The sequence below is a fragment of the Peromyscus leucopus genome, chromosome 11 (genome assembly GCF_004664715.2).
Source record: "Peromyscus leucopus breed LL Stock chromosome 11, UCI_PerLeu_2.1, whole genome shotgun sequence".
Taxonomy (NCBI): Eukaryota; Metazoa; Chordata; class Mammalia; order Rodentia; family Cricetidae; genus Peromyscus; species Peromyscus leucopus.
The window spans coordinates 69,213,849-69,231,784 of NC_051072.1; the positions used below are offsets into that span (position 1 = coordinate 69,213,849).

Consider the following 17,936-nt stretch of genomic DNA (forward strand, 5'->3'; position numbering starts at 1 on the left):
TTAATCTGTACACTAAAAACTTCCTTTACCATTGAACTTGATAAAGCTTTAGTCAGAGCACATTCCTAATTCTAGCACTCGGAAAGCGGAGGCAGCAGGATTAGGAGTTCAAAGCCAGCCTGGACTATGCCATCAGACTCTATCAATAAAACACGCACTACTGCTACCACACAAAACAAACGAACAAACAGAGCTGCACATGCACACATGAACACAAACCCACAAAAAGTGAATAGAAACACAAAAGCATTTTATCAAACTGAAACCTCTTCCAGAGTCACCTAACTTTAAGTCTAAAAGAAGAAAAGCCACAAAGTCAGCCACTCTTGAGTCATGTCAAAATCAGACTGTCTGCAGTCCACTGCTTGAGTTCTCAGCAACCTGCTCTTCAGTCTTTGTATACAGAAAACATAAATAGTTGAAAACCATGTCTTCTAAAAGACTCTGAACTCTGGAAAACCCATCAAACCAATTGAGACTAGAAAACTAGAAACAACATTTCTACCACCACTATTGATTCTCAGTACTATTAAATACTTTATTCTAGACCCACTTGGTGGAGAGTGCAAAGGGTATGCAGTGTAAGTGCGTGGCACTCACATGCTTAATCGTGGCATCAGTGGAAGCCTGCTAACCTGCCAAATTCCAGCTAACACTTGATGTTTCACCTGTGTAACATTGTCTGTAATAATTTAAATTCAAGAAAGGTATTGTTCTGTGTGGAAGAAAATGGGCTCTACACGGAGTGGCACTATTAGGAGGTGTGGCCTTGTGTGTCACTGGGGTTGGGCTTTGGGGTCGCTTTTGTGTAAGTTTCCCTCAGAGTGACAGTCAGTTGACTTCCTGTTGCCTACAAGGTGCAGGACTCTCAGCTTTTCCTCCAGCACCACATCTGCCTGCATGCCATGCTCCCCGATAACATGATAATGGACTGAACCTCTGAAAATGTAAGTGAACCACCCCAATTAGATGTTTATTTTATAAGAGTTGGTCGGGTAAGGTGACCTGCTGACGTCCCACGCAACCCAAGTCAGAAGCTCATTTTCTAGTAAAAGGGAGACCTGTAGGGTCCTGGCCCCCGTTTTGGGTAACTGTTGCCTTGCTTGCAGACCTTGACCTTGATATCCTCCCTATGCTAATTCCCTGACAGGTTCCACCCTCCTGAATGCTTAAGGGAAGTTCCTTGTCTGTGTATCCTGAATAATGGGCGTTAACAGCTTAGATGCAAGATTGTAAAACATCAGTAGCGAACTTCTGCCCTCCAGGGTCCTCCTATAGTGCTGTAAGCCTGTATTTAAGACCTCCTACCCCCTTCAAGAAATGATATTCGACATTTAAAATTAATATATATATATATATATATATATATTTGAATGAACACTGCGAATGTAATCTATGAATACCACAAATGTGATTAATATCATGAGTGTAATTAATGAATATTATGAGTGTAATTTAAAAAATAAAGAAAAAAAAGAGTTGCCATAGTCATGGTGTCTCTTCACAGCAACAGAAACCCTAAGACATTCTGTTATGATTGTCAGAAGTGTAGAGGAAATAAAACCAAACTACCACACTTGAGTTTGTTGTAAGGATGATTTTAAAGGAAGACAAAATATTAAAGAATAGACTAGCTTTCAGGGACCGCATGAGCAGGAAAAAGAACCAAAGAGACAGCCTTGGTGTAGGACTTAAGAAGAGACTCAGAGTCTGGAGAAATCAAATAGAATACTGAAGAACAGTCAAATAAAGAGTTGAAAATTGTACTTCTGTAGGTGGTGATCAGGATGGAACCAGAATTAGGACAGAGGCTACATACACATAGTAATATCCAGCTAAGCCCAATCATCATCAGAAAGACTTCCTCCAGCAGCTGATGGGAGTAGATGCAGAGACCCACAGCCAAACATTAGGTGGAGCTCAGAAAACACTGCAGAAGAAGGAGAGGAAGGATTGTAGGAGCCAGAGGGGTTAAGAACGTTATGAGTACATGGTCCACGGAATCAACTAAGCGGGACTCACCAAGACTGAAGCTGTAATCACAGAGCCTACATGGGTCTGTGCTAGGCCCTCTGTATATATGTTGTAGTTGTTTAGCTTTGGGTTTATGTGGGACCCCTAACAGTTGGAGAGGGGGTGTCTCTGACTTCTTTGCCTGTTCTTCCCCCGCACCCCCCCCCCACTGAGCTGCTTCTTCCAGGTTTGACATGAGTGCTTATGCCTAGTCTTATTGCATCTTGTAATACCATGTTTGGTTGATATCCTTGGGAGGAGGCCTGCTCCTTTCTGAAGGGAAATGAAGGAGCAGTGGACCTGGGGGAGAGGGCAGGTGGTGGGGCTTGGAGGGGGCTTAGAGGAGTCGAGGGAGGGGAGGCTGTAGTCAGAATGTATTGTATGAGAGAAGAATAAATTAAAAAAGTTAACGAGCAGGGCAGAGCAGGGTAGACAGTAATAAGAGGCTTCTCCTCGGTCAGCATCCAGAGGACACTCACCCTCCTCACTTCCTACTTTGGCATACTTTGGTCAAGACTGGTTTATTTCCCCAAGAAACCCTGGCTCTCCACCTCCCCAGCACATGGTAGAAAAGAAGTTTTATCTCCATTGAGAAGTAAGGCATCTTGGGAGTTTCGCCAATTAAATAGGAACCAAGGTGGGAAAGGGGGTGGGTCAGGTCCCGCAGAGGGGGTAGAAGACGACTGACTGGCAGTGAACGGCCGGCGAGAGCCAACCTGGAGTGGAACGGGAGGATTCGACTGCTCTGTGATGAGAAACCCATGACTGGTGACCTTAAGAACATCTGCACCAGGGAGCTCACTTTCTTCCCAGGCACCTCCTCATCGACACCCATGTATACCAAGGGGGCATCGGACCTTTGGGACGAAAGAAGACTCAAAAGAGAATGAAGTGTGAATCTCTGCTCATCTGGAATTTGCTGTGCTGTGTCTGTCTCCTCACTGATCCAAACTGGTCATCTGTCCTGGGGCTTTCTAGGACAAGACTCTGCTCTCAATGGAGTGTGAGAAACTGTATGTGCTTTGTACCTATGTGTGCTGTGATATGTGCATATATGTAAGAGATGTGTTTATATAAGTTATGCATTAGTTTATTATCACTATAATCAATAAATTTTACCATACAGTAGATTAAAATAAAATATATTTATTCCTTTCTCATGTCAAAAAAAAAAAAAGCAAGGCTCTTCTATTAGTTTGGAAATAGGTACATGTTAAGAAGATATACTAATTTCTTAATGTGGCAGAGTACTACTTAGTAAGAGTACTATTCCACAAATTATTTCTATAAATTATTTCTTATAAATTAAGAAATTCTGTGTGTTTTGCATGTATGTGCATGTGCTCCTGTATATGTGTGCATATATGTGTGCTTTTGCATACTTATGCATGTGCAGGCCAGAGGTCAATGTTGGTTGTCTTTCTCAACTGCTTGCACTTCATTATTTTTGAGACAGGATTTCTCATCAAACCTTGAGTCTAAAACAGAGCTAGCTGGCTAGCAAGCAAGCTCCAGGAATCTGCTGTCCCCATGGCCCCATTGCTAGGATTAGAGATGTATCTCCATGGCCACCTTCTCTGTGGACACTGGGGATCTGAACACAGAGCTCTTGCTTCTCTGACAACCATCTTACCAGCTGAGCTACTTCTCAAGCCTGAGAAACTGAAATGATACAAAACAACTTGACTCAGTTAAGATTATGCCATATGGCTGTCCAGACTTCTATAAACTAGCTGGTAATGTGTGTGCTCCACTCACCAGCACAACACTTTGAATAGCTGGGGTGAGATATGTACAGTTGAAGGAGATATTAGCAGATACTTTGGACAGAAATACTAGTGCAAATCTCAAAGACTCTTTCAACATCAATGTTCACACATACAAACTTAAGTCACTGATCAAATCATCTCTCAAAGTTTATAAATAGAAGTAATTTCCTTTTGGAAAGAATGATATTTTAAGAAATGTGATGAAATAAAAACTAAAAATTATATTCCCGCTTTCAACATGTTGATAACCAACTTTGAATATCTTAGGATTTTATAAGTAGAAAATATTTGTACTATGTATAGTGACTAATGTTCACTTGGGATATTCATTTTAGTATCAAGGATTATTGATTTTAGATGTTCTAAATCACCCCTAGAAAGTGATGCTGTTTCTCTGAAGAAGCACATTTTGGGAGTGTTTTTTCCAGTGGGCAGATTGATCACTGTGACTTGCTATTTGTCTCTAACCAGGCAGTGAAGCAGGATGAGAAACGTATACTTGGGAAGAAACAGATTCGGGACTGTGGGAAACCCAGCCCATAGTCCAAGAGAAATGAAAGACATGGGGACAGAGGAAAACCATACAGACTGGGCAGAGAAGACAGGTATGTAGGCTGGGGTCATGGAGTGTTTATGGGCTGGCAGGATTAAGAATTTCTAGATGGGAGACTGAAAGCCAAGGCCAATTTAACCTTTCTGACAATCATAACTAATTTTAAAGAACATATAAAAATTCATATTATTCAGCTATTTATCCAAAAGCATTCTAAAGATAATTTGTTTTTGACAATTTTAATTAATCTGTAAAAAGGAGATTTTAGTAAAAGGAAAGTCACCACCTTTACTAAATGCCAACTCCTTTGCAGGCCTTTGCATAAATTGTTTTAGAAAGTTGTGAAACAACAGCAACAAGTGTGGTGGCTATGTAAGAATTATTTTTAAAGAGTGAGCATTCTGGAGTGAGGCGACTTACATCCACTGTGATCAAAATCAGAGGGGACCAAACCTGACTGCAGAGATGACAGACATATTTAGGTAGGTTTCTTAAACTCATTCTCTTCAATGATTTTCTCAGAGTTTCAGATTCTAGTTATTTCTAATGAATGATTCATTGGAAACAGAATTCTTGGGGTCAATTTGGGAACACTGCTACCTTCCATTCACTGTAATTACAATGTAGCAGAGAACAATGGACAGGAAAACCAACTGATGAGTAAGAGCCACAAGGCCAGTCCCACAGCAGCAACAACAACTGTCTGAAAAGTGCAATTAGCTGACAGAAATGTCACTTAACGGATAAGAGTGTATCCTTTGAATGGAAGGAGGAACTGAAACCTTCAGCCAAAACTGATACAATATCACATATGCAAGTATGCTTTGAATTTTAAGATGTTTACAAGACACAGTATAGATTTTCAATTACCTAATTAACTAGAAATGTGTCTAAAAACATAATAGACAACTTAACTTGACTATACATTTTGGGTGATACCACTTTTCAGAGGCAATTACTGTTGATTTTTTCATGCTATCTTTAGAAAGGAAGTGATTATTTACTAATAAAAGAGATGAACTCTCAAGTGTCATTTCCTCAAGACGTATTTCCAGCAATATAGTGAAGGGAATATTTAGCAAATATTCAGTACAACAATTAGTATGGTCTATTGGAGTGAAGAAAAATTAGGGTTTTAGTAGCAGGCTGTCATCAATTCAAATTTACCTGTAACTGCTAACATTCCACTTTGTGTTCATGTATATTGGCAGTCAGGTACATTTTTATCAATGGTACCACTTCTACCTATGAGTTAAGAAAGGCTCATCTCAATACAGTTCAGTTTTCTACTTCAATTCTTAGGCCACAAGATAGCCATCTGCTACTTTTTTCTTTTCCTCCTTTTTACATTATATGATTAGCTTTCTATCAGATCTTCTGAATGGACTTAAATCCTAGAGAAAAGCCTGTCCAAACCATTGTAGGAGTGAGAAACAGGATGGTTAAAGGTCTTGGAGGACATATACCAACATGCACCGGGTACCTAGTGAATACTAAGATCTTCCTGAAGACATGTAGACGATGATGTTGTAACTAGAGGCGGCTTTCTCCCAGGTGCCTGGCACTACGTGTAAATCATTCTGGGCTTGGATCCTTCAGGTTAGGTAGCAGGATCTGCTCACCTCTGGATGCTTTGTGACCAGAGCATAGGCTGCTTCCGGAACAGTGGCCAAACTGTAATAATTTTTTGGTAATCATGACCTTTGGCCGCCATGAATTTCAGAATATTGGTAAAGCAGGTCTGAGGAAAAAAAGTTGATATTTTCTAGGACTCAGAAGAAAAGGCACCTGAGAGGAACTGTTTGTCATCTCAGAGCTTATGTCTAGGAAAGGATCTCTGAGTAAGTAAGCACCCCTGTGGCAGTGAGGGGAAGGCAAGCCTAAGAGAATGCCCTAGGAATAGCAGTCACCTTCTCGGCCAGGCCTTTCTGGCCGCCCATCGAACGTTCATATTCTCTCTTTTACACAGGCCCTTCTTCCCGGTTCATATTTTCTCCTATCACTAAAGAAAGCTATATACTTTCTATCTTGTCTATTTTTCATCCTCCTTCTTAGAACGGGAGTTCTGGTGGGGGGGGGGCTTTATCTGTTCTAACTCAGCACGTATCTCCAGCAGCAGGGGCAGTGTGTCTTGTGTGTGAGTTCAAGGCCATCCTGGTCCACAGAGCTGGCTGAATGAACACACCAGGGCCGTGTGAGTGTGCTGAGATGGGGAAGGATCCAAGCACAGCAGCCTTTAGCCAACTGCAGCGCAGGCAGAAGTGTGTGACAGGATACCCTGTCGGCATTGCACTGGCGAAGGCCTGCCGTGCCAGACTCCTAAGTCAGAAGACAGCAAGGCTTGCCAACACAACCTCTGTTCAAACGTTTACAGCTTCCTGCCCTCTCACCCTGAAAATGGTAAGAAAATTCTGCCTCATACACAGTAAAATTTACTATTCACTATTTTATTGGTTTGAAACACACACTATATGAGATAGTATCTCATTAAAACTGTACCTCTACTTCATGTCTCTTCCAGCTTTTATTGTCGTTAGATTTCTATGTCCTTGGAACAGTTTATCCAACTACTCCTTTTTCTTTTCTTTTCTTTCTTTCTTTCTTTTTTTCCTTCTCTCTTCCTTCCTTCCTTCCTTCCTTTTTTTTTTTTTTTTAAAGACAGGGTTTCTCTGTGTAGTTTTGGTGCCTGTCCTGGCTCTCCTCTGTAGACCAGAATGGCCTTGAACACACAGAGATCCGCCTGACTCTGCCTCCCAAGTGCTGGGATTAAAGGTGTGCGCCACTACCGCCCAGCATCAACCATTCTTTTTTCATACTTTCTATCTTTCTAAGGGTCTAGTTTCCATGTAATATTTTGTGAACCTGTCAACATAGGGAAACACAGGGAAACATGAATAAATACACTTTTTATGAATAGAAGTAGTGGCAGGGAAATGAAGGGAGAATAGTTGTTCAAATGGTTTTCACTCCTGTAGGATGAAATAATCAACAATAGCTTTAAAACAAATGAAAACCTTCAAAATTAAAAAATGCTTAATAAGAATACACAGTATTGCATTATAGTCTAAAAATATCTCCTTCCTGAGGAATTAAAATTACTTTTCTAGAGTCTACAGAACTTGTTCACATAACATTTGCCCCAATAACCATTTTAGAACAAATAATCAACCGTGTGGACTATGAGGCCTACTAGTCAGTCATCTTACTCTCTGAGAAACAGTGCCCCTGACTGATTTAATAGTGTGAGGCACTGAATTAAAGTAGGAACTCAGTCATTGACACTGAGGTAAGAAGAGGTAGTTTATTGCTACCTCTTCCCTCCATATGTCAAACCCAGGCCTTCCTAAAGAGTGTGGATCCTTTCCGAGGGCATTTCCCTTCTGTCCTCCACATCCCCTTTGTCACTACTACAACTTACATCATCACACCTAAACACCTGCTTTTCCATCAGCCTTGTTGAGGCAGACAGGGCCTTCTAGCTTATTCTTTTCTTTAAAAAATTATCATTTAAAAGTGTGTGTGTGTGTGTGTGTGTGTGTGTGTGTGTGTGTGTGTGTGTGTCTGTTTCCGTGTGTCAATCTGTGACTCTGTGTGTCTGTCTGAATGTCTTTGTGGTGATATATTGTGGACCCCAACATATTGTATACCCTAATAAACTTATCTTGGGGATCAGAGGGCAAAGACAGCCACTGGATTAGACAAAGAAGTCAGGCAGTGGTGGCACACACCTTCAATCCTAGCATTCTGGAGGCACAGATCCATCTGGATCTCTGTGAGTTCAAGGTCACATTGGGAAGAGAGCCAGGGTGGTGGCACACACCTTTAATGATCCCAGCACTGGGAAAGAAGGAAGATGGCAGGGCACAGAAAGGTATAGAAGGTGTGGGTAAACAGGAAGTCTCGCTCTGGAGGCTGAGGAGTTGGTAAGGTGAGGTTGGCTGTGGCTTGTTCTGTTTCTCTGATCTTTCGTGTTCACCCCAATATCTGGCTCCAGGTTTTTTTTTAATTAATAAGACCTTTTAAAATTCATATTACCTCTCTCTCTCTCTCTCTCTCTCTCTCTCTCTCTCTCTCTCTCTCTCTCTCTCTCTCTGTCTGCCTCTGTCTGTGTGTGCATGCGTGCATGTGCACCACAGTGTAGATGCGCAAGAAGAACAGATGCACTGCATCTCCCTGGAACTGGAGTCACAGGTGGTTGTGAACTGCCAATACAGGTGCTGGGAACTGAACTAAGGTCCTCTGTTACAGCAGCACGTGTTCTTTATTTTCCCCGTATTCATGAAGTTTGCTAAGATGTCCTGACAAAAGTGTATGTTACTCAAACGTGTTTTCCTATCTCCTCCTGTTGCCAAGCCATCTCATTCTCCCTTTATCTTCCTGGTATGCATCCCCTGAGTACCTTTTGTTAACAAGTTAATACCAAGAGAAGTCGCTGACTTGGAGGAAGAGCTTTTTGCTTTTGTTAGGAGGTAGAACGAGAGGGTTCGGGACGGCGGCCCCGACACCCTCATGTAACACCACATGACGCTGAAGCCAGCTTCAGAGGAAGAACACACCTGAGGGCAGAAGGACCAACCAGTCAAGGGGACTGCTCACTGCTCTGTTTCCATCTCCAGGACAGTACCCAGAACCAGCTATTTAATATCTGAAGACCCCATGGATGTGTATGCTGAGTGTCTATGAAATCTCCTTCTGTTTCTGAGCAAGGCTGTTGCTAAGCTGCCCAGGCTATCTAAACAATCCTAGAGTTAGGGACTTCAGCCTAGCTTTGAACTCATGTTAGTCCTGTTGCCACACCTGGCAGGAAAGCTCCTGAATTTGTTGGACTCAACCCCATAAGAAGATTCCACAGAGTACCCAGTTCTGCTCTAAGGAAAAAAAAAAATGGTCAGAAAATGGCTGAATAATTTAGATGACAGTGCAAACTTAAGTGAGAAAAATAAAACATGTTTTTGATGGTCAGCAAAGTCTAACAGGGGTAGCAGTGAGGAGAGAAGCAGAGGCAGAAGCATGATCTTCAATGAGCTCTTAAATGTCTTTCTGTAAGAATTGCCCTGCAGGCCCAGAAGGTGAGCCTCATAAGGTTTCCCTCTAAATAAGCACACTATGGTGTTTTTGCATAGGGCATGGTGACCACAGTTGATAGTGAATCTGCAATATTAACTCCCTCTTTCTATGGAGTCAATCACACCCTACACAATACTCATTTATCATCTCAGTTTCTGTGGGTCAGAAATCTGAACACGGCTTAGCTGAATGGCTTTGCATGGGGTCTCTCACAACAATCAACCTAGGGCTGGAGTTGACTCAACTCAACTTGGGAAGAACCCTCTCTCAAGGTCATTCATGTGGCTGGTGACAGACCTCAAGTCCTCACTGGCCTTCCTTCCCATGCCAGTCTCCCCAGAGCAGCTTGTAGCACGGCAGCTGGTTTTCATCAGAGAGCAGGAATAGACAGGGGAGCCTGAAGTCTGCCAGCACTCCACGGCTCTACCATGTTCCCCATTGCCCCTCAGCAGCAGGCTTGATAGTACATTGGAATGACCTTTCGAAAATTCAGTTATGATGCCTGCTAGGTGAAGCACCTGGGGGAGCTGAAACAGTGTCCTCAAAGCAGTGTTAATATATAGAGCCATTCACTTTTGATCTAGGAATGAAGGAACAGAAATGGGATGAACCTCTAACGGTTACCTCTAATGATCTACTAATAAAACAGCTGCTTCCACTGCTGACTCCAGGCCCTTCTGCTCTAAGGTACTGGTTCCACAAGAAGGAGTATTTCATTGGTACCACAATAAGGATGCCACAGAAATGAAACCACCATCTTTCCACTTCAGTCTCTCGATACTCCTGAAACAACGGGAAATGAATGCTGCTACTCTCTTCTCCAGATGACAGATCCTCATTGCCAGGAGAAACTGAGCTGCTCTGACACGTGGGTAAGGAAAAATTCATCTGTGTGGTGTGTGAAGGGGAATGGCCCCACAGGCTCATAGATATACTTGGTTCTCAGTTAGCTGAACTGTTTGGGAAGGATTAGGAGGTGTGTCACTAGGAGTGGGCTCTGAAGTTTCAAAAGACTGGTACCATTCTTCTCGCGCTCTCCCCCCCCCCCTTGCTCTGCCTTCTACTTGAGTATCAAGATGTAAGATCTTAGTTGTTCTTGCTACCATGCCTCTGAAAGTATAAGCCCCAAATAAACACTTTCTTTTAGAAGTGGCCTTGATCATGAAGTTTTATCACAGGAATAGAAAGGTAAGGCAATCAGCAATGCTGAAATTCTCTAGACTGCCTGTTAGTACCTCATGTAATTATATTAAATAGATTATAAAACTCTAATTCAGGCAGGGCTGCATATGGTCCAGACTGTAGCTAGAATTTTCCTGCCTTGCCCACAGTCAGGACAAATCTTTGTCACCTGCCAGTCCCACAGCCGCTCAGACCCAACCAAGTAAACACAGAGACTTATATTGCTTACAAACTGTATGGCCGTGGCAGGCTTCTTGCTAACTGTTCTTACATTTTAAATTAATCCATTTCCATAAATCTATACCTTGCCATGTGGCTCGTGGCTTACCGGCATCTTTACATGCTGCTTGTCATGGAGGCGGCTGGCAGTGACTCCTTCTGCCTTCCTGTTCTTTTATTTCTCCTCTCTGTTAGTCCCGCTATACTTCCTGCCTAGCCACGGCCAATCAGTGTTTTATTTATTGACCAATCAGAGCAACACATTTGCCATACAGAATATCCCACAGCACCAGACCTTCCAGGAACAAATGGGTGGGTCATTTCACTAGATAAAAAATCTTAACTAGCTGAAAGCCAAGGGGGTACTGAATTCATAATAGAAGGTAGCTACAAATACCAGCTATAATTACATGAACAGTTTCAAAAATTAAGAAACTGGTATTTGTTATTTTTATATTTATGGATATATAATGCATATATACATATGTCTGCATGTGGATACCAGGCTAGAATTCACTACTCCTACTTGAGGACTAACCAAGTCTGGTCTTGAATTTGTGGTAATCCTCCTATCTAAGTCAAGTGTTAGAATTATAGATGTGAGTCATCATGCTTGACTAGACTATGTATTAAAGAGGTGCATATGAGTATAAAGCTATAAATTTGATAGGCTGAACTATGGTTAAAGAAGGTACACAGGGTGTGTGTGTGTGTGTGTGTGTGTGTGTTTGGAGGTGGGACTGAGACAGGGATCTGTAGGCTGCCGAGTAGCACCACTCCCTGAATACAGATATGGACACTTCTCTTTCTCTTTTGGGTCATCTTGTGGTGTAAAGCAGTAGCTAGGATTGCTTTTGTTTTTTCTTCCCTTGGATTTTCCTTCAGCATCTCTGACAACTGGAGCAAGTGTGTGTTCACTGAAGTCCATGGTAAAGCACATAGACTCCACAGGGCATGTGTACCACAGACAACAGAGGCAATGTGAAGGGAAATAGGTCCATCACTGTGGACTCCAGCTCTTGCTTCTGAGTTCTAGTAATCCTTGTTCTTTTCTATTTTACACCTAACTTCTATAACTGTCTGTTCTGGGTACTAAAGTCCCAGAATCAAATGCAAATTATTGTCCTTGTAAAGCTTGTTTAATTAGCTCTAGTCAAATACTAGTAAAGGAGAAAAAAAAAATCCTGTTATCTATATGGATAAAGTAACTGGTCTTCATTCTCTCTGTTTTTTAGAGTTCTGAATTCAAGTGCTCACTACAACTTATTTGTAACCCCAAAATCAACACTACGACACTTCTGTAGTCATTTACATACATACACAGAGTTATAAAAATTTGAATTATCATTTACATGTTTCAACAAGACCCAACTCTGCCTTCTTGTTTCAGTTTTAATATTGTAAAGAAGTGGGCTCTTCATGGACTACTTAGTGTCAGATTTTTCACATTTTTGTGTTTTGACTTTACTATTTCAAATGATCCCCCAAATACAGCACTGTGGTACTGTCTAATTAATAATCCTTAGTTCAAGAAAACTGTGACACACCTTATGGAGAAATGTATGTGTAAGCCTTGCACAGGTGTGCATTGCAGTGCTGCTGGGCATGAGCCTGAATGCAATGAGTCAACAATACATGTGATATGATGTGTGTTTGAGTAGAAATACATACAAAAGAAGGGACTGGTGCTGACTGGTTGATGAAAAAATGACAAGCGGCTCACTGGAAACTACCTCTGCGTTTCCCTGGGAGTACCGAGTCAACATTTGCTAATTCTGTGCTATCTCGGCATAAAGCACCATGAGCAACAAAAATAGGATGTATAATGTACATATACCAATATATCACAGCAGAAGTACCTCACAGTAGTTTTATTTCTCTTAAGGATTAAACCTTAACTGACAAACCAAAAAAAAAAAAAAAAATTTAGCTGTAATAACAGTGAAGCTCAGTTAAAGTTTATGTGTTAATGATAATGATATTTAGCTGTAAACATCACTTTGTCACCTAGAATTTGAACTACTCACCAAATGGTTACCTTCACACAATAAACACATTTACTTGGTGATTAGCTGTCATCTATGACTAAGACATGGAATAGTCTGTGTTCCAAATCCCTGCTCATTTTCCAGCATTCCCAACCATAGCAAGTCAACTGTTGTCACTAGTTCTAACTCTGTGTTATCACAAAAATTACTGGAAGCTGCAAAAGCAAAAATCAGAAAGCAATGCCAAATGTAATACCACTTTCTTTACCTAGGCACTCAGACACAAACTCTTTAGGCAAGAAATAGATACCATCCTAACACATCCCAGAGTCCAGCTGCTTCTGGATGTATCCCTGTTTTCCTTCCTTGCTATCAATAGGCAGAACACACTTAACTTTACTATCTCTGAACATCTTCAAATCCATTTTGGCTCTGTTCCTTTAGAGCTGTTTCTTTTGTTTAGGGTAACACCTTGCTCACCTTCCCACATACAAATCCTACGTTACACACAAGGTCCACCTAAAATCTTTGCTTGAAAGTAAATTTTTCTCTAGATTATATGATTGCTTGAAATATTATGGGATTGGTGCTCGGAGACAAACATATTTCTGAGGTTCTATATGGCTACTGAGTTCTTGTCTTTTAGGCACAGAATCATCTCCCTATGCTCCACCAGAAACTATCTATATTATTCTTGAAGTGTTTCACCCAGTCACCTTACTGAGTCTGTTGATAAGCATTTTAAGCTACTTAAACAAGACACATGTGATAGGAATAATTTGAGATAGAGTAATATTTAATCCACAAGGCAGAATTTATCTCTGCAGGATGCTTTTGTACTTGAGAGCACGCCCCCCACTTTCATCGACCACACACCTGCAGAGACGCGGGGACAGTCAGGCAGCATGGACTCCACCGACGTGTCCAGTGGCTCCGAGCTGGAGACCCAGTTGCAGCAGTTCTGTCGTGGAACAGACACAACGTTGATTACATAGGATGGAGAGGAAAACCACATCTTCAGGTGAAAGAGATAAATGTGTCCTATAAACAAATCACTAGAAGGGTATTCATTTTCCATCGATTTTAAAGTGTTTTCTTACATAAACAGTCACTAATTATTAATGACTGTGGAAAAAATTACCTTTTCTAATTCAGTTAATAATCTGTGTTGATGCAAAGATACATAACCTATAAAGTATAATCTGATATATTTTTAAGAAAAGTTAGATGTGAAGGAAAAAAAGCCTCAAATTTGGTCCATATTCCCTTTTAATTTTTACTCTGACCCACATGAAGGGTATATCAAAATTACACACAAATACAGCCTGGAGAATTGTAGCCATGTCTGAGGACACAAAACTTTAATATTAATGTTCACTCTCTCAGATAATGATGATTTGCAACTCAGATAAATGAAATAACATTCTATTTCTTCTATAAACTTAAATATATAGATCTAAATTCTGGTTTAAAAGATGTGATTATATGGTTTTAAAAATACTCAGAACACAGATATACACACAAAGAATTTCCACAGACAGATTCTATTTTAAAAGAAACCCTCCCATCAATCATGCTGGAGAAATGGGTGACTGCTCTCCTGGTAAACAGTGGGCATTGTGCATTTTAGATGCTTGCTGCCTTGGCTGTGCACCATGGAATCCGTTCTCACTGAGGACGGGTCCTTGACTGGTAGATCAAGTGTCTTATTGTATTTCCTTAATTCATTCTGTCTGGAAGAAGATGTCAGCTGTGTTGCAGTGAGGAGAAAATTTCAAAGGCCCCAGTCCCCACCAATAACGGCCGAGGAATGGCTTTTGAATAGATTTGTCAAGGCAACCCTACTGTTCTGGGACCAGAGAGAGCAGGGATAACATAAAGGAAGGGTTTGCTGTATGAGATTACAGACGGAAGCTCACAAAGCATGGCAGATTTTTGTAAGAAACAGTGGATCAATGAAACTATTGAACTGTGTTGGAAAAAAACCCATGAAAACAAACACATCTAGTAATGTTCTTAAATGCTTTCACTCCTTTTATATTTAAAACAGATAAAATATTAGTATTTTTCATGTATGACAAAAGCTTGATGGTTTGAAATGGATATATATTCTATAATGTGCATTTCTAATCTTAATTAGAAGCTGAATGTAAAATTACACAATGTAAGAGAAGTAGAAATTATAAAAGAAATAGGTTTTTAGAAGATATTTCATACATTTGAAATAAGCAAAATTAATATTACCATTGATAGACTACCACATCAGAGAATTCTAGATAATGCAGAAGATTAGCACACAATTAGCCAGCTTTTATATACAACGTGACACTTGCTTGTAAGAAGTAAGTATTCTCTAAAGCAGTGTCAAGATATGTAAATGGATGATTTGTTTTATCATTCATCACAGCCCCTAATAAATTCAAAAATCATGACTTCTATAGGTACTAAAAATAGGCTCCCAATGATACAGGGAGATAGCTTCAATGAAGAATGACTTTCTCTTTCTCTCCCCTTTTCTTAAACAATTCAGTCTTTTCAATGACAGCAATTAGCACTACCAACAGACAGGCAGCGATTAGGTATATATTTTAATTATTATTCATCTTACTAGTGCCTCCAAATCTGATGAAAGTTGGCTATTACCCAGGTGATATGCCAGTCTTAATACTGATCACCTGCATCTCATACACGCAGAACTGTGCCTTACACAATTTTCTAGTATTAATAAAAGTGACTGCATATTATAATCTGTAGATAATTAGTCATTTTTTAAACTCACTTTGACTTTTAAAAGCTGAACCAAATGAACTTTTTGTCCATTTTAAAAGAAAACAGATCACCTTTGGCTCAAATACTGAAACAAAAATACAGGCTACCATTTTACGATTCTGAAATTTTAGTTCCCTCTCAGCACATGCTGAAAGCTTTCAGCTTTCCTGAAAAATCACGGACAGTGAAGTGGCCTGTGGTTAACAGTGAAGATGCCAGATGTCTTGTGTAACAAGCACCTACACTGGATTGGAAAGGATGGAAACCAAGCTGGAAGGGTGTGCATGCATGCATGCGTACATGCATGTGATTCTTCAAGTGGCATTTTAGTTCCACTAGGGAAAGTATAGAGAAAGCAGGTTAAAAATGTTTTCTATATAAAAAAGTGAAATAAAATGACCCAGCTTTGACATATGTAAACAAAGGTGTACAGAGATTATAATGGAATTTACCTGCTTGAACCCCATCGTCTCACAAGTACCCCCCTGAGATGTGTTTCTATGGTTTAAAAACCAAATTTCTTTCCAAATTGTTCTACTGTCTATCTCTCCTTCTCCTTAATTCCCCAACTGGCATATGTTCTAGTTCTTCATAGACAATGAGGTATCCTGGTGGCCACAGACTAGGAAAATTACCTGAATTTCAGACATAGTAACGTTATTAGCCTCCAAGGTCTTATTCTCTGATGCATAGAGTAGTCAAGAAGGGGAGCCAGAGCACAGCACCCTCAGTGCCGCACTGGAGACCCATGCAGCATCCTAAGTAAAGCCAGGAGTCCTTGACCAGAGGCAAGATATTGGAATGGATCACTTAACTAGCATTTCTGTGTCCCCAGGAAAAATGAAGGCAATATAATGAATGTTTGCTAAAGTTAAGTGTTTCAATGTAAAAGGTTTCTTATGCCGAGATTATGACCTTGCAGATTTTTTTGGTTATAAATTTCCCTTTGTAAAATCTATACCTTGGGGACCAGTCACAGCAACGGGAAGTGTCTAATGGCTACAGTACTGAGTGACATGCTTTGACTTGTGCCAAGGTGGATGACATTTGAGTAGACATGGAATTAAGTTTTGTTTTTATCTTGTTTAGTTTTTAATTTCATTTCTTGTGTGTGTGCGTGTGTGTGTGCGTGCGTGCGTGCGTGCGTGTGTGTGTGTGTGTGTGTGTGTGCATGTGCGTGTGCCCACATGTTCTCGCTTTCCACTGTGGAGTCTGCTGACTGAAGTCAGTTTGTTATGTCTGTGCAGTAGGCGCTTTTACCACAGATCCATCTTGTCATGATATGGATTTTGAAGTTAAAATAAATTAATGTGTGTATGTGTATGCCATGTGTGTGCAGGTTTCCACAGAAGCCAGAAGGCGGCAACAGATATACTGGATGAAGCCGGAACTTGAACTGGTTATGAGTGGCTTTTAATGGCTGAGTCATCTCTCCATCCCAATACAGAGGTGCAGGAGAAGAGGGCACATACAGGAAGACTTGGGTGTGTGTGTGACTATGATCAAAATATATTGTGTGAAACTCTCAAATAGTTAATAAGATGTGATTAAAAGATTGTAAAATTTGGTATGTTCTATCTAAAAAGAAAAAAGGTGCGAGCTAACTCTGTGCAAGGTAGTAGAGAAGCTTGCTTCACTGGTCCAGTCAGGCTTTCACTCGTGTTTATTACACCTGCATGCATTGTAAAAAATCATGGCCTTAAAGGCTGATCTTTAAAGTTCTTGTGCCTTAAACATGATTGTGTATCATTAACCAAATTATGTTTCTAGGGCCTAGTGGTGTGGTTTGAAATAATACAGCCTCCCAAAGGGAGTGCATTATTCAGAGGTGTGGCCCTGTTGGTGTGTCACTGTGGGGTAGACTTTGAGGTCTCCTATGCCAAAGCTACTCCTAGTACCTCAGACCACTTCCTGTTAATATAGGGCTCTCAGCTCCTTCTCCAGCACCATGTCTGTCTATACCACATGCTCCCCGCAATGATGATAATGACTAAACCTCTGAAACTGTAAGGCTCCACCTCAATTAAATGTTTTCCTTTATAAGAGTTGCCATGGTCATGGTTTTTCCTCACAACAACAGAAACCCTAACTAAGACAGGCCTACACTCAGAGTCGAAGGGTATCAGGAAGGGTCCATGATCATTGTGTAGAACTGTATTTCTGGCTTGGCTACAGACTTTTGGGTCAGGGGCATGTCGCACACTCATCATCAACAGTATGAGGACCTCACTAGAGAAGTTCCATTAAGGGCCCCTCCAGGCACTTTTGACCCTTCCTCACGGCTTAGCATCCACATTTGGTCTTTCATCTGAGAAAGGTTTTGTTCAAGGGATTGCTAAAGTAGTCTTCTTTGATCCTTCTTTAAGAGAAAATGGT

The 17,936-nt window shown here is 40.8% G+C and overlaps 1 protein-coding gene across 1 annotated transcript in view; it reads right to left on the minus strand.

The window, feature by feature from the left end:
* Window positions 1-17,936, minus strand: part of LOC114697379 (cotranscriptional regulator FAM172A) — a gene marked incomplete at its 5' end in the record, with an annotated part of 244,241 nt that overhangs the window by 118,240 nt on the left and 108,065 nt on the right. Inside the window, one exon of the mRNA XM_028875626.2 lies at window positions 13,668-13,752. Coding sequence (XP_028731459.2) covers window positions 13,668-13,752 — 85 coding nt within the window. The remainder of the gene's footprint in view (window positions 1-13,667; window positions 13,753-17,936) is intronic.